The sequence below is a fragment of the Betta splendens genome, chromosome 14 (assembly GCF_900634795.4).
Source record: "Betta splendens chromosome 14, fBetSpl5.4, whole genome shotgun sequence".
Lineage (NCBI taxonomy): Eukaryota > Metazoa > Chordata > Actinopteri > Anabantiformes > Osphronemidae > Betta > Betta splendens.
In genome coordinates, this window is record NC_040894.2 from 11,273,307 (window position 1) to 11,290,642 (window position 17,336).

General features: G+C 45.2%; 1 protein-coding gene across 2 annotated transcripts in view; it reads left to right on the forward strand.

Annotated features, from left to right (window-relative positions):
* Nucleotides 1-365: 365 nt before the first annotated feature.
* nlgn2b (neuroligin 2b) overlaps nucleotides 366-17,336 on the forward strand; it is a 42,984-nt gene continuing 26,013 nt past the window's right edge. The window contains exons 1-2 of one of the 2 annotated variants that reach the window (XM_029174597.3): nucleotides 366-1,189; nucleotides 15,480-16,201. In XM_029174597.3, coding sequence (XP_029030430.1) covers nucleotides 15,712-16,201 — 490 coding nt within the window. In that variant the 5' untranslated portion in view covers nucleotides 366-1,189; nucleotides 15,480-15,711. The remainder of the gene's footprint in view (nucleotides 1,190-15,479; nucleotides 16,202-17,336) is intronic. The other variant, XM_029174596.2, reaches the window with a different exon arrangement.

A 17,336-nucleotide genomic window follows, 5' to 3' on the forward strand; every position in this document is an offset into this window, starting at 1 on the left:
GGCAGCTGCGGGTTCTCACATCACATCACCTCAACGCAATACTATACTTAAGATGAATACTGGGTTTCATTATCATTTCCGACCACAGCTCCACATTTTGACAACGTAATCCGCCGCCAAAACAAACAAACACATAGACAAACAAACAGTCTGACGTCAGCACGGTACAGATTTCCGCGTGGAAACAATCACGGCGGCCAAACGCAAATCCCCAACCTCTGCTCCATTTCCTTCGCGGCGGCCGCTTCGCGTTCGCCTCCTCGTCATGACAACTAGCGGTGTGATTGAAAGATTGCAAGTGGTCTCCAGAGACAGCGAGAGAGGGGGGGGGGAGACCGCACTGACGGAGGAGGGGGCCGTCGGAGAGCGGCTGTTGGGGCACAAGCTGTGGGATCGCTCTTCAGCGCATGTGTCGGGCTTCAAAATCATATCTGCGCGTCCTCGTATTTAAAGCACGCACCGCAGCCACTGTTCTGAAAACCATGAGGGCTGCACGGAAAATCCCCGCGCCGCTTCTCACACCGACGCCTCTTCTCGCTCCCTTGAGAGCATCAGATACCGAGTGAAACGCGAGCGAGAGCATCCACGCACGCGCGCGAGGAGGAGATTGGACACCTGATTTTCGTGGGGTGTCTTTCGGGCGCTTTTTCACATTTTAAGTGGAGCGGTCGGTGCGTTCGAAGGCCCTCGCTGTGCGTCGGGGCAGAAACCCTGGATTATTATCAGCATGGACAAATGGGGGAAAGAGGACGGAGCGCCGCGTTGACTTTTGAGGCGAGAGTCTCGACGCCAGCGTTACGCATTCGCTTCACCGCGAGCGCCCCTTTTCGCTCCGCCAGTTCGATTTACGCTCGCCGCTCCATCTCGGCATCATAAAAGTCAAACATCCGTGGATGAGACACAGAGCAGGGTGTTGTCAGAGAGGGATGAGAGGAGGTGGGGGGCAGTATGAGGTGTGCGTTTTTTGGAAAAGCCGGAGAAAGACGGACGCCGAGAAGGTGCACTGATGTGCGAAGACCTGCGACGCGTTGCCCTCCCGAGAAATAATTGCAATTAGGGAAGAAATGGCCTAGATACAACACCGTCGACGTGCCGACAGAGGATGCGAAAGACGAATCGTGTTTAGATGGACGGGCCATCATCATCGTCATCATCATCATAATTCCGGCGCTCGCATCGGGTCTTTTAGGTAAGCCATATGTTCAGCACCACCTCTTAACCGTGACGAGGGCTTTCTGTCAGTCGTGGCTTTTCTGTGTGCGCAATCTGTGTGCTTTGGTGACTCCGCACATTGCGCATGTTGCCCGTCTTCGCGATCGGGGGGGGGCTGGTGATTTCCGTATGAATTCTTCATAGCACTTTGTTGCAGTAGCAACACATTCTGCCTCCTTCCAGCGGGAGCCCGCCGTCGGCCTTGCCTGTTGATGAGCTATCATGTCTCCGCACGACCAGCGCATTCGGCGTCAGCGACCTGTCATTTCAGCCGCGCTCGTGGCGGAGACGAGATCCCCGAGATTTAATTGGAATCCGCTCATTACGCATGCTGCCAGTTAGACCGCACGTCCTTCCCCGTGCGGGCTCCGGCGCAGCGGGATGGCGAAGGTGTAAAGCGGTGTTATAACGCTCTATTACATGTATTGACGCCTGTTTAATTAGACGCACGCGCCGCTGTGCTGTAACGCAACTAATCTCAGCTGGAGTGTGTGACAGGCCTCAAACTCAGAAGATGTCCTCTCTAATGAAGAAGCACAGCCGCTCTGAGACATGCACAGTGTGCACAAACACGCAGACACACGCACGGCCTGTGCCCTCGAAGATGCAGATAGGATTGTGAATTAAATGCACACACTCTGATGATCCAGGGAAGGCTCCATTAATATTCAGCGGTGGTTGGGCAGCGTTCGGTTAATGGCAGACAACAGGACCTCTGTTCTGACAGGTCATGGATGAGGAATGGTGTATTTTCATTTTTAGGGAATGCATTTTTTCCACAGATCCGTTGCCTGCAGCTAGAATAGGAGTGACATTTAAAATCTATCAGAAAACGTTTGAAAAGTGTTTTTTGTAGACTTTTGCACATTTGTACTGTTGGCAAAGCTGTGATTATTTTCTTAAGGCCGGTATCATGTCACCTCAAATCCCAGATCTAGACATCTTGTCCCAAATATAATCAAAAACCACAAATTTAAATGTTTTCTCTTAAACAACAGCTTAAAACATCCAAACTTGCAAGCTCAAGCTCTGTACATCTTTCAAGGACTCGTGTTTAGTCTATTTCTCCATCATGTGTTGGTTAAAACTCCGCTGCCACCGTTTCACCCGCCTCATGTCCTTCTGCTTCCAACAGACTCAAAATATGCAGCTTGCAGTGCACTTTAAAACACTGCATCGCCATTACTGTACGCGGAACATGAATTGGACAGTTGGCGAAATGGTCCTTTAGCCTGCTCTCAGATGCTGCAGTGCCGTGTGGAGGAAACACAGTTTCTACAGTCACTCGCAGGGAGACAAAATGACCTAATATAAAAGTAAGCGTTGTAGCTTCCTGACCTGTTTGCTCTGGTGTCCTTCATGCTCTATTAGCATAGGCTGCTTGCTAAGACACCACGCTTTCATAAAGAGGGGTTTGTTCCATTTAACTGTAGCTACAGTCGTCGAGTCTGAAATGGTATTAAAGCAGTGATTCATACAAAACCAGATGTTATTCATCTTGTTTATTCGAATCACCCACATGTTTTAATCCCGCTCGCCCGTAACTATTCCCCTCTTGTGTTCCTGCCTCAGCAGCCCGAGGCTCGATCATAACTCATGACAGTGCCCGTTGTAAAAGTATAAATCCTGCTTTATGCCGCACAAACGAGACCGTTCGCAGAAAAACCGTGCGTACCGCTCTGAAGCCAGCCGCGTCCGAGCACACGTTCAAAGCGCCTCCCGACAAAAGCATCACAAGCGGCGCTGCATCATTAGGCAACCATCACATCAAGAATAAGTGTTAATGAGTACGTGGCCTGGCAATGACACGTTTGGACTTCGGAAAGTGGAATAAAATTCTTTCTTCTTGTATAATCCAGTAGGTCTTAAATCCTTTGCACTTGTATTTAACATAAGTCCACCTGTGGTGACAGTCCAGGACTCCTCCTAGAGTCAATGACCCGGCCGGACTCGGTCACCGGGCCGGAACCCAGCGGTCAGACCTGCTCCAGGCTGCACACAGCCCCAGACTGGACGTGTGACAGTAAGCGTCAGCGCGACAGCGACCCAAAGCGCCGCCGAGATAGCGCTGAAGTGACCTCAGGACAAGTCTCCGACTGACCTTGAGTGTCTCGGCTGAGGCCCGGACCTAAACGCTGTGGTGCATCCGTACGGGGCCCCGAACGCGGCAGCTCACGGACGTTTCTCAACCAAAGGGGATCCGTCCTAAAGAATGGGATAAGCTGCCCAAAATCCAGGTCTTGCGGAGCTTGTAGAGACTCGGCCAAAACCATTCAAAGCTGCACTTGCTGCCAAAGAGACTCCTACAATGTACTAAATAAATGATTTGATTCCTTTTTGTAAAATAAGAATTTTAGTGTTTGATTAAGCAAACATTTCTATCTCTATGGCTTTTGATTTGACCAGAGGCGTTGATGTGACGGGGCCTGATGCTACTGTACATTTTCACAGATGGGGTTAAATATTCCGCTCACAGCCGAGCGTTATCTTATCCGGCTTTACTGGTGAACTCCGTGGAGTATTTTATGGGGTGTTTGATCTCTACCTGTGAGAATTTGTTAGTTGACTATACTTAGAAAATATTATAATAGTTAAGGTACAAAAGAATAATTCAGATCGCAGTCTCAGTGTTTAGGCTACAGGTGACCAAGGCGCTGTTATCCCACATAATTAAGTTAAGATGAATGACTATAGGATGGAGATTAATCATCATAGAATGGTATTATGTACTTTATGCTATATACAGTGTATATTTGTTTATGGATCCTGTTTTTGATCATCAGGATTTTTTTCTTTTCAAATTGTTGATTGAGCATTGTACTGTAACTGGCAGGTTGGACACCTGTGTAGTGACTTTGCTTGGAGCTCAAAGAAAAAGCAGCCCTACTCCAGTGCGTTGGGTTTTTAAATTCTATAGCGAAAACAAGTTGTCAGTCCCCGTATCAACTGTTACTATCCATACGTCCCCACACCATATGACTAGCCCAGTTTCTCACCAACCTACGGCGTCTTTACATGAAATATTTACCGCATCCTGGGTTAATGGCGCAGCGGCGGTAATGGGGGCTTGGGAGATTTCAATTTCAGCGTGAGGATGTAGTGTCAAAAGAAAAGGGAGGTTAAAATGACCCAGCTCTTAGTCCCGTCACAGCCACGCTGGAAAAAAAGGCAGGAGAATACCTTGACCTGACCCATTATTCGTTAGGAAAGTAAAGTTGGAGAGCGGCCTGTGTAAATGCCATGGTAACCATCTTGTGTAACCTTCTTTGAACAATGACACATAACAGTCATACGTGAGGAACGGGAGCATGAGTAGCACCATGTGTTGCACAGCCTGGAGGGGATTATCGCACCAAACCCCATTATAATATCTGATCATTTAATGTGTCTTTTATTAGTGGCACAGGCGAAGTGTTGCCTGAATTGCACAGTTCCATCCTTCAATTCATCAGACACGATCCATTAAGCAGCTGTAACATTTAATTCTCTGATGTCTTTTCTTTTTTTTTCGTGGCAGTGACTCAGAATTCTTAAAAAAAGCAGTGGCAACTTTTCTGCAGCATATCATCAAAAGACAACGGTCGAACGTGAAGCTCGAGCACCTGAAGTAAGCAGCTGGAGCTTTCTTGAAGCGTGTCGTTGTGTTTGTTAAAAACTGGCATTGTTCCCGCAGCCTCAGATGGGAGCGTGATGGCCAGCGTTATTGTCTTGGGATATAAAGAGGAATTTATTGCTAAAGAAAATGTTAATAACTGAGGCCTCACCTCCACTGTGTCTGTAGCACCCAGTGGAATTATACAGACTGGTGAGTGCTTGGCTGCACCCAAGACACTCGGGTTTAACATTTGATAGTGATTTGTGTATTTTAAAAGACATTTTACAAAATGATGCACCTACCACATCATTGGTGTAGTAAACAACAGCTGAAGATCATTGTTGTGAGGTTTGGTAGAAAAATACAGCCTCAGAACTGGAATGTACTCACTCACTGGGAACTATTTTTTGTGTGGTTTAAAGTATAATAATTGAAAGGTTTAGTTCTCTTTGTCTTTGTTCTCTGGTCTCAAACCCTTGTATTAAAAGGAAATAAATCATTTTAGTTTTGCACATTGTTGCTAATGGCTTTCAAGTCAAATATCGAGATGCTCATAATTTCCCTCAGTTTTTGGCCTTAATTCATTTTAAAGGCCCATTATCACCCAATTTGGTTCACGTCTGTGGTTGTTTGAATAAACAGGGCTGCGCTGTGTTTATAGCAGCTCAAACCGCTACAACATGTCCTGTAGATGTCTGGTACTGGAGTTACAAAGGTCAAGAATTCTAGTTTAAACAGTGAGACTGTATAAATTGGTTTTCATAAATGAATGTAAGAGTTGCAAAATAATAGAAACACATCCTTACAACACAGACTTGTTTAAATGTTGACAGAGGTAAATTCTGTGGTAGCTACATCTCATCTCTATTGGTTTAAGGACCCAGCTTATGTGCGGAAGGTGTTTGAGCAGCACGTCACACTGTGGAACAGAAGCAATGACACAGTGAGAGTGTGAACGTGTCACATTATCAGACCTGGTCTTAATCTGAGGTGACTGTACGGAGGCCCTACCTGAACTAACAAGATGCTCCACATTTAACGCCTCGCAAAACAGCGGAAGGCGGTGAACATTATGCCACGCGCTGTAGTTATGAATTAAGTTGTGTATTTATATTTGGGCTCCTGCTTATTGTGATCCGTCCTTATGACTGTGTAATGACGAGTCCGCTGACCACAAGCAGAACTTTGGAGAACAGGAAGCCTCCTCACACTTAGGGGTTTGCAAATGATTTTAGCACAATGCATCACATACCTTGAGTCCCAGAGCCCTTGTTTGAGATGACTTACACACGATCAGCCCATCTGCCGTGGTACACGTCCCACCGAACGTGAGCGTCCCCTTAAGAAAGCGTCTGCGTGTTAGCAGCTGTTGTGTTGTGGCAGCTTGAATGGCAGCGCACAGTAAGCTGTGTTTACTCAAATGAATGATGATCTTGAGTCAAAGTTCCCCCCAGTGTGCGGGAATAAAGTGGAGTTATGTGCCTCAGTGTGTTGCACATGAACGATATGGAGCTATATTCCATCAACTATATCATCCATCTGCATAAACTGTGTATAATTGTATTATCAAATGTTGTGATCATCTGTGATCAAATGAGAGCGACAACAATCATTATGGCACATAGACTGTTATAATATTCATTTTCCCCATGGATTCATTGAATTCAACACATGATCTGTGCTATACAGTATGTTGCCGGCATTAACATCCATTAGCACTGTTAGACATTTGTCCACCTGCTTATTGTTTATTCAAATACCAGCTTTTACCACAATTTTATTACAAAGCGTTGTGATGAAAAATCGGGAAACATCATCGTTGTGGCAAATAAACCATAGTTAAATGACCGTAACAATCTCATATCTAAAAAAAAAACATGATAGAAAGATATAGTCCTTAGGATGTGAGCCCTCGTTGATTCGGTGACAACCGCGGTTGCCGTGGTAACAGTAAGTGCCATTTAATACTGCATAACCTCACCTTGAGCAGCTGTTCAGTCAGAGTCGTAAAAAAGGAGATCATGTAATGTTGTGCTTGGCGAGGTGTGGTGGTGCCTGGACCAGCGGCAGCAGTGTGCAGCCAGCAGCTCCTCATTGTGTGACTGGCCCCGACTCTCGTATTGCTCAATGGAACATCTGCTGCTGGAAAAGGAACGCTCTCAATTTGTCAGTTCACCCTGTGCTGTTTTTAATACAACACAAATGCTCATCTAAAAAACACGCTGTAAAGTTTCCGTCATGTGTTTATACAGAAAGTAACGACCTGTTTGAAAAAAGCCACTTCCCCTCTACTCAACGCAACGCAGAAGACACTGTGTTATTCTTGGGATCCCTTAGTCCATATTGCAGGAGTGCCTGCATTTGCTCAGAAGACGACTGGTTTATTTTCAGAGAAATAATGGTAGTGTGTTGCAGGAGAGGGAAAACACCATGCATGTTACCCCAGTCATTCTGAAAACATTTTAATTATTGATGTGCTCCGATACTCAGCTACAAACTCAGCTGGACTAAGTGCAGCACCACAGCAGTTACAGAACAGGCTGAGGAACACCAACCAAACAGTTCAAACAAAACCAAACCAAACAGATGGAAAGGCAGGTACTAAGACACCGTGCATCCAGATCCACATAACTATAATGCTTTAATTCATCCTCTTTTTATAGATTTGCATATTATCTTCTTTATTAGCATTACAGTACATTTGGACAGATGTGCAGTCATAACTATAAGCAGAGCTTGGGTTAGAGTAACATTTTAAAAACTATTGTAAAGATATTACTTGGTCATAATGTTTGCTTTAAAAGTCAAATATACTATTGCAAGTCAGACGAACCAACTTTTAATGCCTTTTTTAATGGCATTGACTTTGTCGCGCCCCTCGCGTCTCTCAGTCAGTTACTGCGAAGTCTACTGCCGAGCTTTGGAAAATAACCTGCCCGTGCACCGCCCAGGCTGAGTCCTCTAGCTTCCAGTGGCCGTACGGTGCTGCCGCCACCCGCCGCACGCAGCAGCATCACCAACGCAACCTTCCGCGATGCACTTCGCGCTAATTATCTTGCTTCTCTTCTTCAGCGCTGATGCTCCTTTCAAACCGCAGCTGCTCAACCCTGTCCCCCCACTGACTGCACACTCCTGCAACAATACGGATTATTGTGTACACGCGCTGTACAGTGGCAGCCATGTGGGCCTTTGTTGGCTGTAGTGTGTTTTATGAGCTCAGAATGGCGCAGGTGTGGCTGGCATGTGCCTCTTAGCCACAAACTCTCGGGATGCTCCTCGGAGCGTCGCGTTCCCACCGGTGGTGAGGGATGACGGGTACTGTACGCATCCAAACACGCTTTGACAAGCAAACGGAGGTGGATGCTAATGACCGAGTTGTTGGCAGGACGAAATAAGAAGTCATTTTTACAGTACGGGGATGGACTTGTGTTACCCTTGATTATAGGATGCGAACAGTGGGCCTGCTCGTTACTGTGACAACAGAGGCTGCAGCACGAGTTCAATTAAGCATGGGCACAGTTCAAATTAAAGTGATTTCACCCAGCAGGGGTGTGTTTGATTAGAGCCGGAGCAGTTTACATTGAGGAGACCTCAGCGCTTCAAATCACTGACACAGTGTTGTTTCGTGTTTCTCCGAGTACAGTGCATCTTCTCGCACTTGATTAATGGAAGCCTTTGTATTTACAGCCAAAGTCATGCACGGAAAAATGTGAGACCTTTGAATTTGACATTTATCTCATCTCTGTAAACAAACACCTCACATCCCCCCGATGCTTCTGTGAAAGAAACCCAGACTGACCAGTGGTTAAATGAAGCTGTTTGTGCAGCAGTGTAGATTTGTGAAGATCTGTCAGCCTTTTGTTGATGCTCATTTCACACGACACCATGACACCCTCACCTCTTATTATTAAGTTTAGAATCATCCAGAACAAAGTTGCTTGAGTGTCATTTGCATCAAACATTGCATTTACCAATATTTACAAAGTTGAGTTGATCAGTGGACAAAAAACAGCTTAATGCACTCGTTCATAATGTTAAAATCCCAGTAAACAGCCATGAGTTTCCACTTTGACCCCGTTGGAGGGTAGAGAGTCAGGAGATGTCACACAAGCTTTGAAAGAAAAAAAGACACATGTGTCTACAAGCTGAAGCCATGCTGTATTTTAAAATTTTCACAAATTATTGAATTTTATCTCTAAATACTGAGATACAGTATCTTCATAAACTGCCTTGGTGGTGCAGCTGAAAGAAAGGGGCTGAACTGTAACTTGACATTAGGCTCTCTCTCATCCACGCTCGTCACCCCTCTTACCTGCACCTGCCTCTGTTTCAGACACGGCGGCTTCTCCTCTTTACATTTCCTGCCACAGCCTTTTTACTCCTGCTCGTCTTCACTTTATTTTGACCTCAGTCTTGGCTCTTCTCGTCCGCCCTCACAGCTGTAAGCTCTCTTCTGCGGCATAGTATTGTGTGAACCTGGCAACCCTCCAAGGAGCGTCATGTGAGTAATTCAGAATTACACTGTTGTACGCCCAGATGTTAGACACGAGGCTTAAAAAGTCCAACTAAACTCAAAAACAAGGGCCAAAAATTATTATAATAGTGAATTATTATCATATTAACTTTATGTCAGATGCACTAAATACATTTGCTTTTCAGTCAAATGTGGCTGACAGTGTCTGTAATTGCCAGAGAAATGTTCATAAAACGCCCACATGACAAACATAGGATGCAGCGAACTATTACACCACTCAGTCGAACTGTGTATAGTGGGAATTGCTGAACTTTGTATTCGTCAACAAATGCACCTGTGTCTCTCCTGCGAACCAGAGGTTTTGATGTGCAATGTAAAAGCAAGCGGCATCGTGTCGCTCTTGTTTCGTGTCATCACTTCGCAGGGATCACGTTCAGACTCGGCTGCAGCAGCGTCTGGCTCGTGGCTACGTTCAGACTTTGGAGTTCGCTGTCAGCCTGAGCTCCTCTGGCTCCTTGGGCTCCCGTTCAGACTGGAGTCGAGAAGAAAGCTGATTGCAGATTTGCTGGGGGCGGGGGGGGGGGGGGTTCGGGCTCAGCATCGTACGTGGCTGCCTGAGGAACGCAAGCTAGTTAATTCAATGTTATCCTGTAAATCTCCTTTTATAAATTGTGCCCCTCTAGACATGCTTTTATGTATTGTCTTCATCTTTGCAGCTACCTTTTCCTGGTTTCTCTGTTTTTCCCAGCTTGAGCAAAAAAACAAACAAAACAATCCGCGATAATATCATTATTTGAATTTTTCAAGTTTGTAGTAAATCAGTGAGACATGGGCGCTCGTGCTATTATGTCTATGCTGCCATCTCCGTTTAACTTGGCGGGTCATTCTATTCTTAAATTAGCATAAAGCTCGAGGCAAAGCAGCTGTCAGACTGCTCCCTCAAACTGTGTGTATCGCCTACAGACACCTTTGCGCACGCTAACACGGCTAGCACTTCACCTAGATAGTCGCTAATTAGTGTGTCACCAGATTGCGCACACTACTTGGCTCCATTCTGACACATTCTCCCGCTTACGCCTAACAAACACTCCACGAAAACAGATAAACAGAAAGTGCTGTCCACCTGGAGGCAGCGGTGTCGGACTGGTAGCTGTCAAGATATCAGATCAAAGGCTTTCCCACGTGATCTACAGGTGTTAAACAGGAGGGACCAACAGCAACATATTGATTTTCCGGTCGAGCGGTGACAGAGGGCATTTTGTCTTCCGTCTCCTTCCTGCTCCTGCTGCTTTATGATCCCTGCCGCTGCTGTAATAACATGCATTGATGCTTCATTAAGGCGCCTTTAATTGACTTCCACGCGATGGCTTGCAAGCTCTTCTTTTAATCGCAACTCGTGTTTTCGTGTTGTTAATTATTGGGGGGAATCTTTAATTTGCTTTGACCCGCGCCTTAAATTGCGCTTGGCCTCCGCCGCTCGGCCCGGATCCGTCCGGAGGAGCTGAGACGTGTCCGGCGCTTCCTGGGGTTAATTGATATTATAATAAGTGTGCAGTACAGTGATATTTCCTTGTGGACGTTCCCACATTTGTCTGACTGCAGGGAGATGGAGATGCTGCAGCTATGGTATCTGATTGAGCTGGAGTCTGAGGAGCTTATGCTAAATAGAATGAATTGTGGGATAATGCTGACAGCCTTCATCAGCACTAACAATGCAGCAGTTCTCTGCAATTATGTGGTTCCCGTGAAATTAACACTGTGACGAGAACTTACTGTCTGAAATGTTTATTTTCCCAGACGGATTAACCTTAATTTGGATATTGTCACCCGGAACAGATTCGATGCAACAAGCCTTCACAGGTAATCGGGACAAACCGTCCGAGATCGAATACAGCAAAAATATGCTTCCGTACTTTTAACTTGGCTGTATGTAAAAAATTTAGTTTTACTCCTGGATGACTCTGTATGATTGGATGTATATTGTAATGGATCAAGAGATCACATCTACAGGAGGGACAGACTGAAAAGGACAGTGAGCCGAGCTGCACATGCGTTTATTGGCTGCACTATGTCTGGCTACGAGGTGTGAAGATGTAAAAAAGTATGTAGATCCTGCTTTATTCAGCGTGTCCCTGTTGGAGAGCTAACGCTGGCTAACAGCTGTCTGCAGATATCAGGCTGAGGTCTTGTCAAAACATACAGCGCGGATGAATTATTGAGCAGACTTTCAGTTTCTGTCCTCTCTGTGCTCCAACTGATCATTAAAGTGGATCTGCTATACTTTGTTGAGGCATCTGCTTCTGACAGTCAGTGGTTACTTATATGGGATAGTATTCATTTTTCAAAAGATACTTTCATTGCTCTTGCTCAGCTGCCTTGAACTTTAGGCCCACAAACATATAAATGAGTCATGGCTTTTGTCCCTTTGCATTAAGAAATAAGGTAAAGGTAAAAATTTTAGAGCCAGAAAGTCAATTTTTATTCTATAAAACCCTATTAAATAAAAATAAATGTGTTTTTTCCTAAGAGCAGTTAGACAACACAGTGAGTGTGTTAATCTGAGAATACAGCAGCTGAATGCATTTAATTTTTTTTTTTTTTTTTATCATAAAGTGCTTGACGTTTGGCATTAGCAGCCTGGAGCCGGACAGTCCTATAAATTAACACACGACACAAAGAGACGACTGCAGTGACTCCAGGGGGTCCAGACTCTACATAAGGATCTTGTGCATTTAACAGCATCTGTTTTCCTTGTTGATGGGACATAAAGATGTCAGTAATGACTAGTGTAAATCTTTTAGTCAAGAGGCTGGTCAACTTCCTGAACTTACAGAAAGAGGAAGTACAGGTTTTATCTTCATAGTTGCTATTCGCACATGCTTTACAGTAGCAGGAGCCCTAGTGGTGCTGTTGAATTCAGCAGTGATTTCTCATCTCCACAACTTGAAATATATTACAAAATAAATATATATCTCCTCCGAAGGTTCAACTGATCCTATTACAATAATTCCAATATGATTTAAAGCTTGAATGACATAAAGTCTGCCGGATCTCAGCCTATTACTGTTTAAGGCCCTCCCCTTATCTTTAGACGCTTCTTTCTTCATTATGTGACACGTCGCAAGGTTGACAACAAAAATGTTTCAGGCTCATAACTGTTTTATCTAATTACATGCCATGTTTTGAAACAGCTGGACGGTTTGTGACATGCTTTTTACCAAATAAATTCACAAGTTGTGACCTAAAATTAAATGACGCCCACATGGTTTAATTTGAGTCGACTACACGTGTCTGGAGGCAGATGACTCATACGTGATCCTAATTGACAGGAGTCCTCTGAAACTGCCCCGTCAGCAGCCTGCTTTAAACGCCCAACACGGTAGGAGCCTACGCCTGTTGCATGATACATTTGTTGCGGGTTACAAAAGAGACGGGCTGTCGGTATTCTTCATTGGTGGCTTTTGAACAAATGTATTCCGATATGCTGCACTTTTCAGAAGTGGCAGCCATTTCTTCACTCATCTCCTATTCCCGTGTCCGCCATTGCAGCCTGGCAGCCTGTATGGGGAGGCGCTGGGGCGTATTTTGGACAGCTTCAATGTCTAGTGTGAAAAGATGAAGAGACCCTTTGGCTGAGCCTGCATATGCGGCCTGACACGTCTAATCTTGGCCCCAGTTTCACAAGTCACTCCTTTAGCCTCTGACTTCATCAGCAGGACAACTTATTCATCTTGTCCTGCCCATTAAAGTATAAAGGGAACATTAAAGCATCAGGTTTAATCAAAAGAGCAGCACAGGTGCTTTGTGTTACCTGCCTAAAGAACCATGCCTTCAAAATCCTACTAGAAAGTGAGAGTTGGATTCCTCCTGTTCTCCGTGGCTTCCATTTATGCTGAGTTGGTCATGTTGGATGCATTTAGACAAGCTGTAGGCCTGGGAATAATGTGACTCTGCTTTCACAGTCATTGCAGACAAATATCACTGCTGAAAAAAAAAATTAGCATGAAGAGCAGGGATTACTGTGCCAAGTGCAAGGAAATATAACATACAACCACCAGGTTTATTTATAAATGAAAGGCTCCCTGTTCTGGGCACAATGATGGCAGACGAGCGAGTTGGGCGAACAGCTCAGCTCTGTTTCTGGCCAGCCGAGCTGCTCTGCACAGATATTGACTAGCGGAGGAGAGCGTGACAGCCAAAGCAGCACATGTGTAGTCAAAGTGGAAACAAAGCGACGCAAAATCCGACCACTCTGCAGAAAGTTTGTACCAACCGCTCTGACCTTTCAGTTTAAATCCACTCCTAAAAGTGTCCCACTGGCAGAGCGACCTCGCCTTGTTTCATCTGACAGGGTGCCTATTACATAAAAGACCAAAGAGAGCAGCTTACAACAGCCCGGCGATTTGTGTCAGCGCATCCCGTTTTATGTCAGGAGCTCACGGATGGTTTGACGCCAGCAGATGTTCGGGATGATGCCGTACTACCGTTGCAAGGCACATGCGACGGGGCGGAGAACGGGCCGATCTGTGCTCACCATCACGTGTGGCGTCTGACGCCGCGTCGGAGTTTACGCTTTTACACGCAAATATGACTTTTAAAATCATTAGTGTGTAAATAACTGTAGATCACAGACTTTAACAGTTTTTTGTATAATGCACATCGTCCGGCTATTGATTGCTGTGCGTCTTCATCTTTCCAGTCTCCCCCTTAATCGTTCCTCTCCCCAATACTATTGACTCACATCTGAGATTACCGCGCGTCTTCGCACCTGGATGTATTTTTCCTCCACTTTCTTCTGTATTTTCCTTGACATATTTTGTGGTACCATATTGCTTTTTTGTCAGGGCAAGATGAGAAGATCACGAAACAGCTTTTCTCATATTTAGCCATTGAATCGAAGGCCGGCAGCTGGTTCGCCTACAGTAGCTTCTAATAAAGGCTGGGAACAAATAGCCGACTTCTGGCTTCTCGAGCTGCAGCTTCAAAGCTAATAAATTTAGGCCAACTTTATTTTCATGCATATACGGTATGTTCAGACACTAAACATCTCTTAAATGATCTTGGGGAACCAGCATTCTAGCGTGCTAGCCCACTGTAGCCCATTCCTTGTCTTTGCACCAGTCCGGGGACCGGACTAGGATTCAACCTTAGCGTCCACAGACACAGCAATGGTCAGACTGCCTGTTATCATGTTAAACATGAGTAATGAAGATTCCAGTTTAGCAGCTAGTTAAAGATACAGTAATCTACCACATGTATCTGTACCTTAATAGACAGATACGACATCAATCTTTATTGTCTCATATCCACGCAAAATGTGTATTTCTCAAAAAAGAGATCAAATTAAATTTAACAAATTGTCTTCCCTTTAATTCCAAATAAGAAAAAGCTGCTTCTCTAAGTCGACTCTTCACAATGCGTCTTAGAGAAGTGCGTAAAGTATGTACATAGAGTTATGTACTGTGTATAATTCACATTAATCTCCTTCTTAGTTAGATTTTCAGCTTGACTATGCTTGCACACCACTACATTCTTTAGATGAGCATCCCGGGTGTCCGTACTCGTCTCTGTCATCAGATGGAGTCACCCAGACGACTTTAACAAACTGAGCGTCTGTCCAGACATCTTGTTCCCGTCTTCTTCGTCTGATCACTGCTAAGTTTGAGCGTCCTGTGGCGGTGCATGCCGTCTTTCTGCCGTGCTTTGCCCTCATCCCTTGTGTCTTCTGGCGAGCTGGCGCTGGAGTGTGGAGGAAGTGGCATTCAACCAGCAGTTAGAACCACATAAAGCCTTTATCACACCTAAACGGCTCTGTCTCCCAAAGCTGGAGTGAGATAAGCGCTGCCTGTTCATCTGTAATGATGTGGAAGCAGGAAGCAACTGAACTGAGTTGAGAGAGAAAGGCTAACTGACACAGGGATGGTTGACACGAGTGCAGCGCCTGTGATGTTTCACTTACGCAACTTCTACATAATGTCTGAACAAACCTCTGCTCATTTTTACCTTAAACACGCGGCACTGCAACCACAGTGGTTGTAGAAGAAATGTCTCCCACTACTGCTCCTGCAACATGTGTATTATTATTTTTATTTATTTATTTATTTTTAAATAATGCCCATCATATATTTTTTGAGATGCTGCTGCAAACAAACCTACTGCTTTCACACATGCTAACTCAAACCCATCTCTGTCTTACAGGTGTAATTGGCCCCGTAGCTGCAGCTCTGGACCCATCAGGACTCCACAGACGACGGATGAGACCACGTAGTCTACCTGAGAATGCGACCTCTCTCTCACCATGTTGTCCTAGGAAAACCTGTCCTCGGTTCTCGTTTTGCCTTTGTTGTCCCCTATAACCCTCTGAGTTTGAGATCCTTGTTTACACCCAGCAAGTCCCCGTGCTGCGACTAAAACATCCTTTATTTTGGACATGTTGTTTTTTCCTTTTAATGCTGCCAGCCGCCACGGCTATGGTAGGAGACGCCATAACTCTTGTCAACAGGTTTCTAATCATTGTCTGGTGTGGCTCCTGGGACTAGTGCTGCACTCGTCCCTTTCCTCGTGTCAACGGGTGGACTTGAAACACCCCATAGTCTCCACAAGCTATGGAAAAGTCCGTGGTATCAGGAAGGAGCTCAACAACGAGATCCTGGGCCCAGTAGAACAGTACCTGGGTGTGCCATACGCCACCGCACCCATCGGCGAGCGCCGCTTCCAGCCTCCTGAAGCTCCGGGCTCCTGGCAGGAGATCCGCAACGCCACCCATTTCGCACCTGTGTGTCCCCAAAATGTGCATGGGGTTTTGCCTGAGATCATGCTGCCAGTGTGGTTCACCGACAACCTAGATGCTGCAGCGACCTACGTTCAGAACCAGAGTGAGGACTGCCTTTACCTCAACATCTACGTGCCCACAGAAGACGGTAAGTCGCATCTGTTGAACTGCTGTTTTGATTTGAAGTGGATCAGAGTCAAGCTGACGTGATTTTATTGTAATCAGTACAAATGCAGAAGCAGTTGTAGAAACACTACCCCCCCTGAAGTACATCATACCCTTCATGAATATTCATAAACATAATCTCGTCCTCAGATATTGATAATACATTTCAGAATTCCTTGATTATAAATGAGATTCAGCATGTGGGCCTGTTGCCCAGAACAATGAATTTGACTCAAATGAACAAAGTTATAGTATACGGCACAAAAGAATTTTATGAGAACAACATTTAATAAATGTTAACCTTCAAAGAGTCCTAATTAAATGCAAAAGCAGTAACCTTTACAGTAACCACGTTGCAGATTTCCATGTGGTCAGGGCGCTTTTAAGAAAATACTGTATGAGAAAGGCTGGTTTTTGTATGATGTGTGCCTTTTAGTTAAATAGAGGCCTGATTTTACTATTATCATATGTAGCATTATTGTTATTAATAGAGCTGATATGCTCTCATCCTCAAGAATAAAAGTACCAGAATCTGTGTTGCTAGGCTGCATCGGTCATTTGACAATATTCTAGGGGAAAACATTACTGCAACCACACACGTCGCCCAACTTAGACTTGCTCAAGAGAGATGTATCACTGCCGAACAAAGAGTCCAGAGAGACGTGAGAGGCTAAAAACAGGCGACAGGACTGTTAAATGGGATTAGATCTCGGTCCGCATCCAGCATCGATGTCGTCTGGATATCATACGTACACATGTGTCACTTACTCACCGAGAGCATGTGCTGCCTGTGTTGCTCCCAGGAGGAAAGGTGTGCAAATGAGTGAGACAGATTTTATATGTATCCCTGTCTGCTTGTCAGAAGCTGTCACTTACTGTAATGGGTCACTGCTTACACAAGGCTGATGCGCTCCCCAAGGATATGTTTTGCCTTGTGCGTGAAAGCGAAATAGAGGCCGAGCAGAGTGAAGTGCCCCCTGATACAAAGTGGGCCGTATTCATCACGTGTGGCTATTATCAAAGTCTATCACAGCGTTTACATGGTGGCGAAGTGGCGTCTCTGAACGTAAGTCATTGAATTTATGTGCAGTATCCCAGGTATTCATGGTGAGATATGC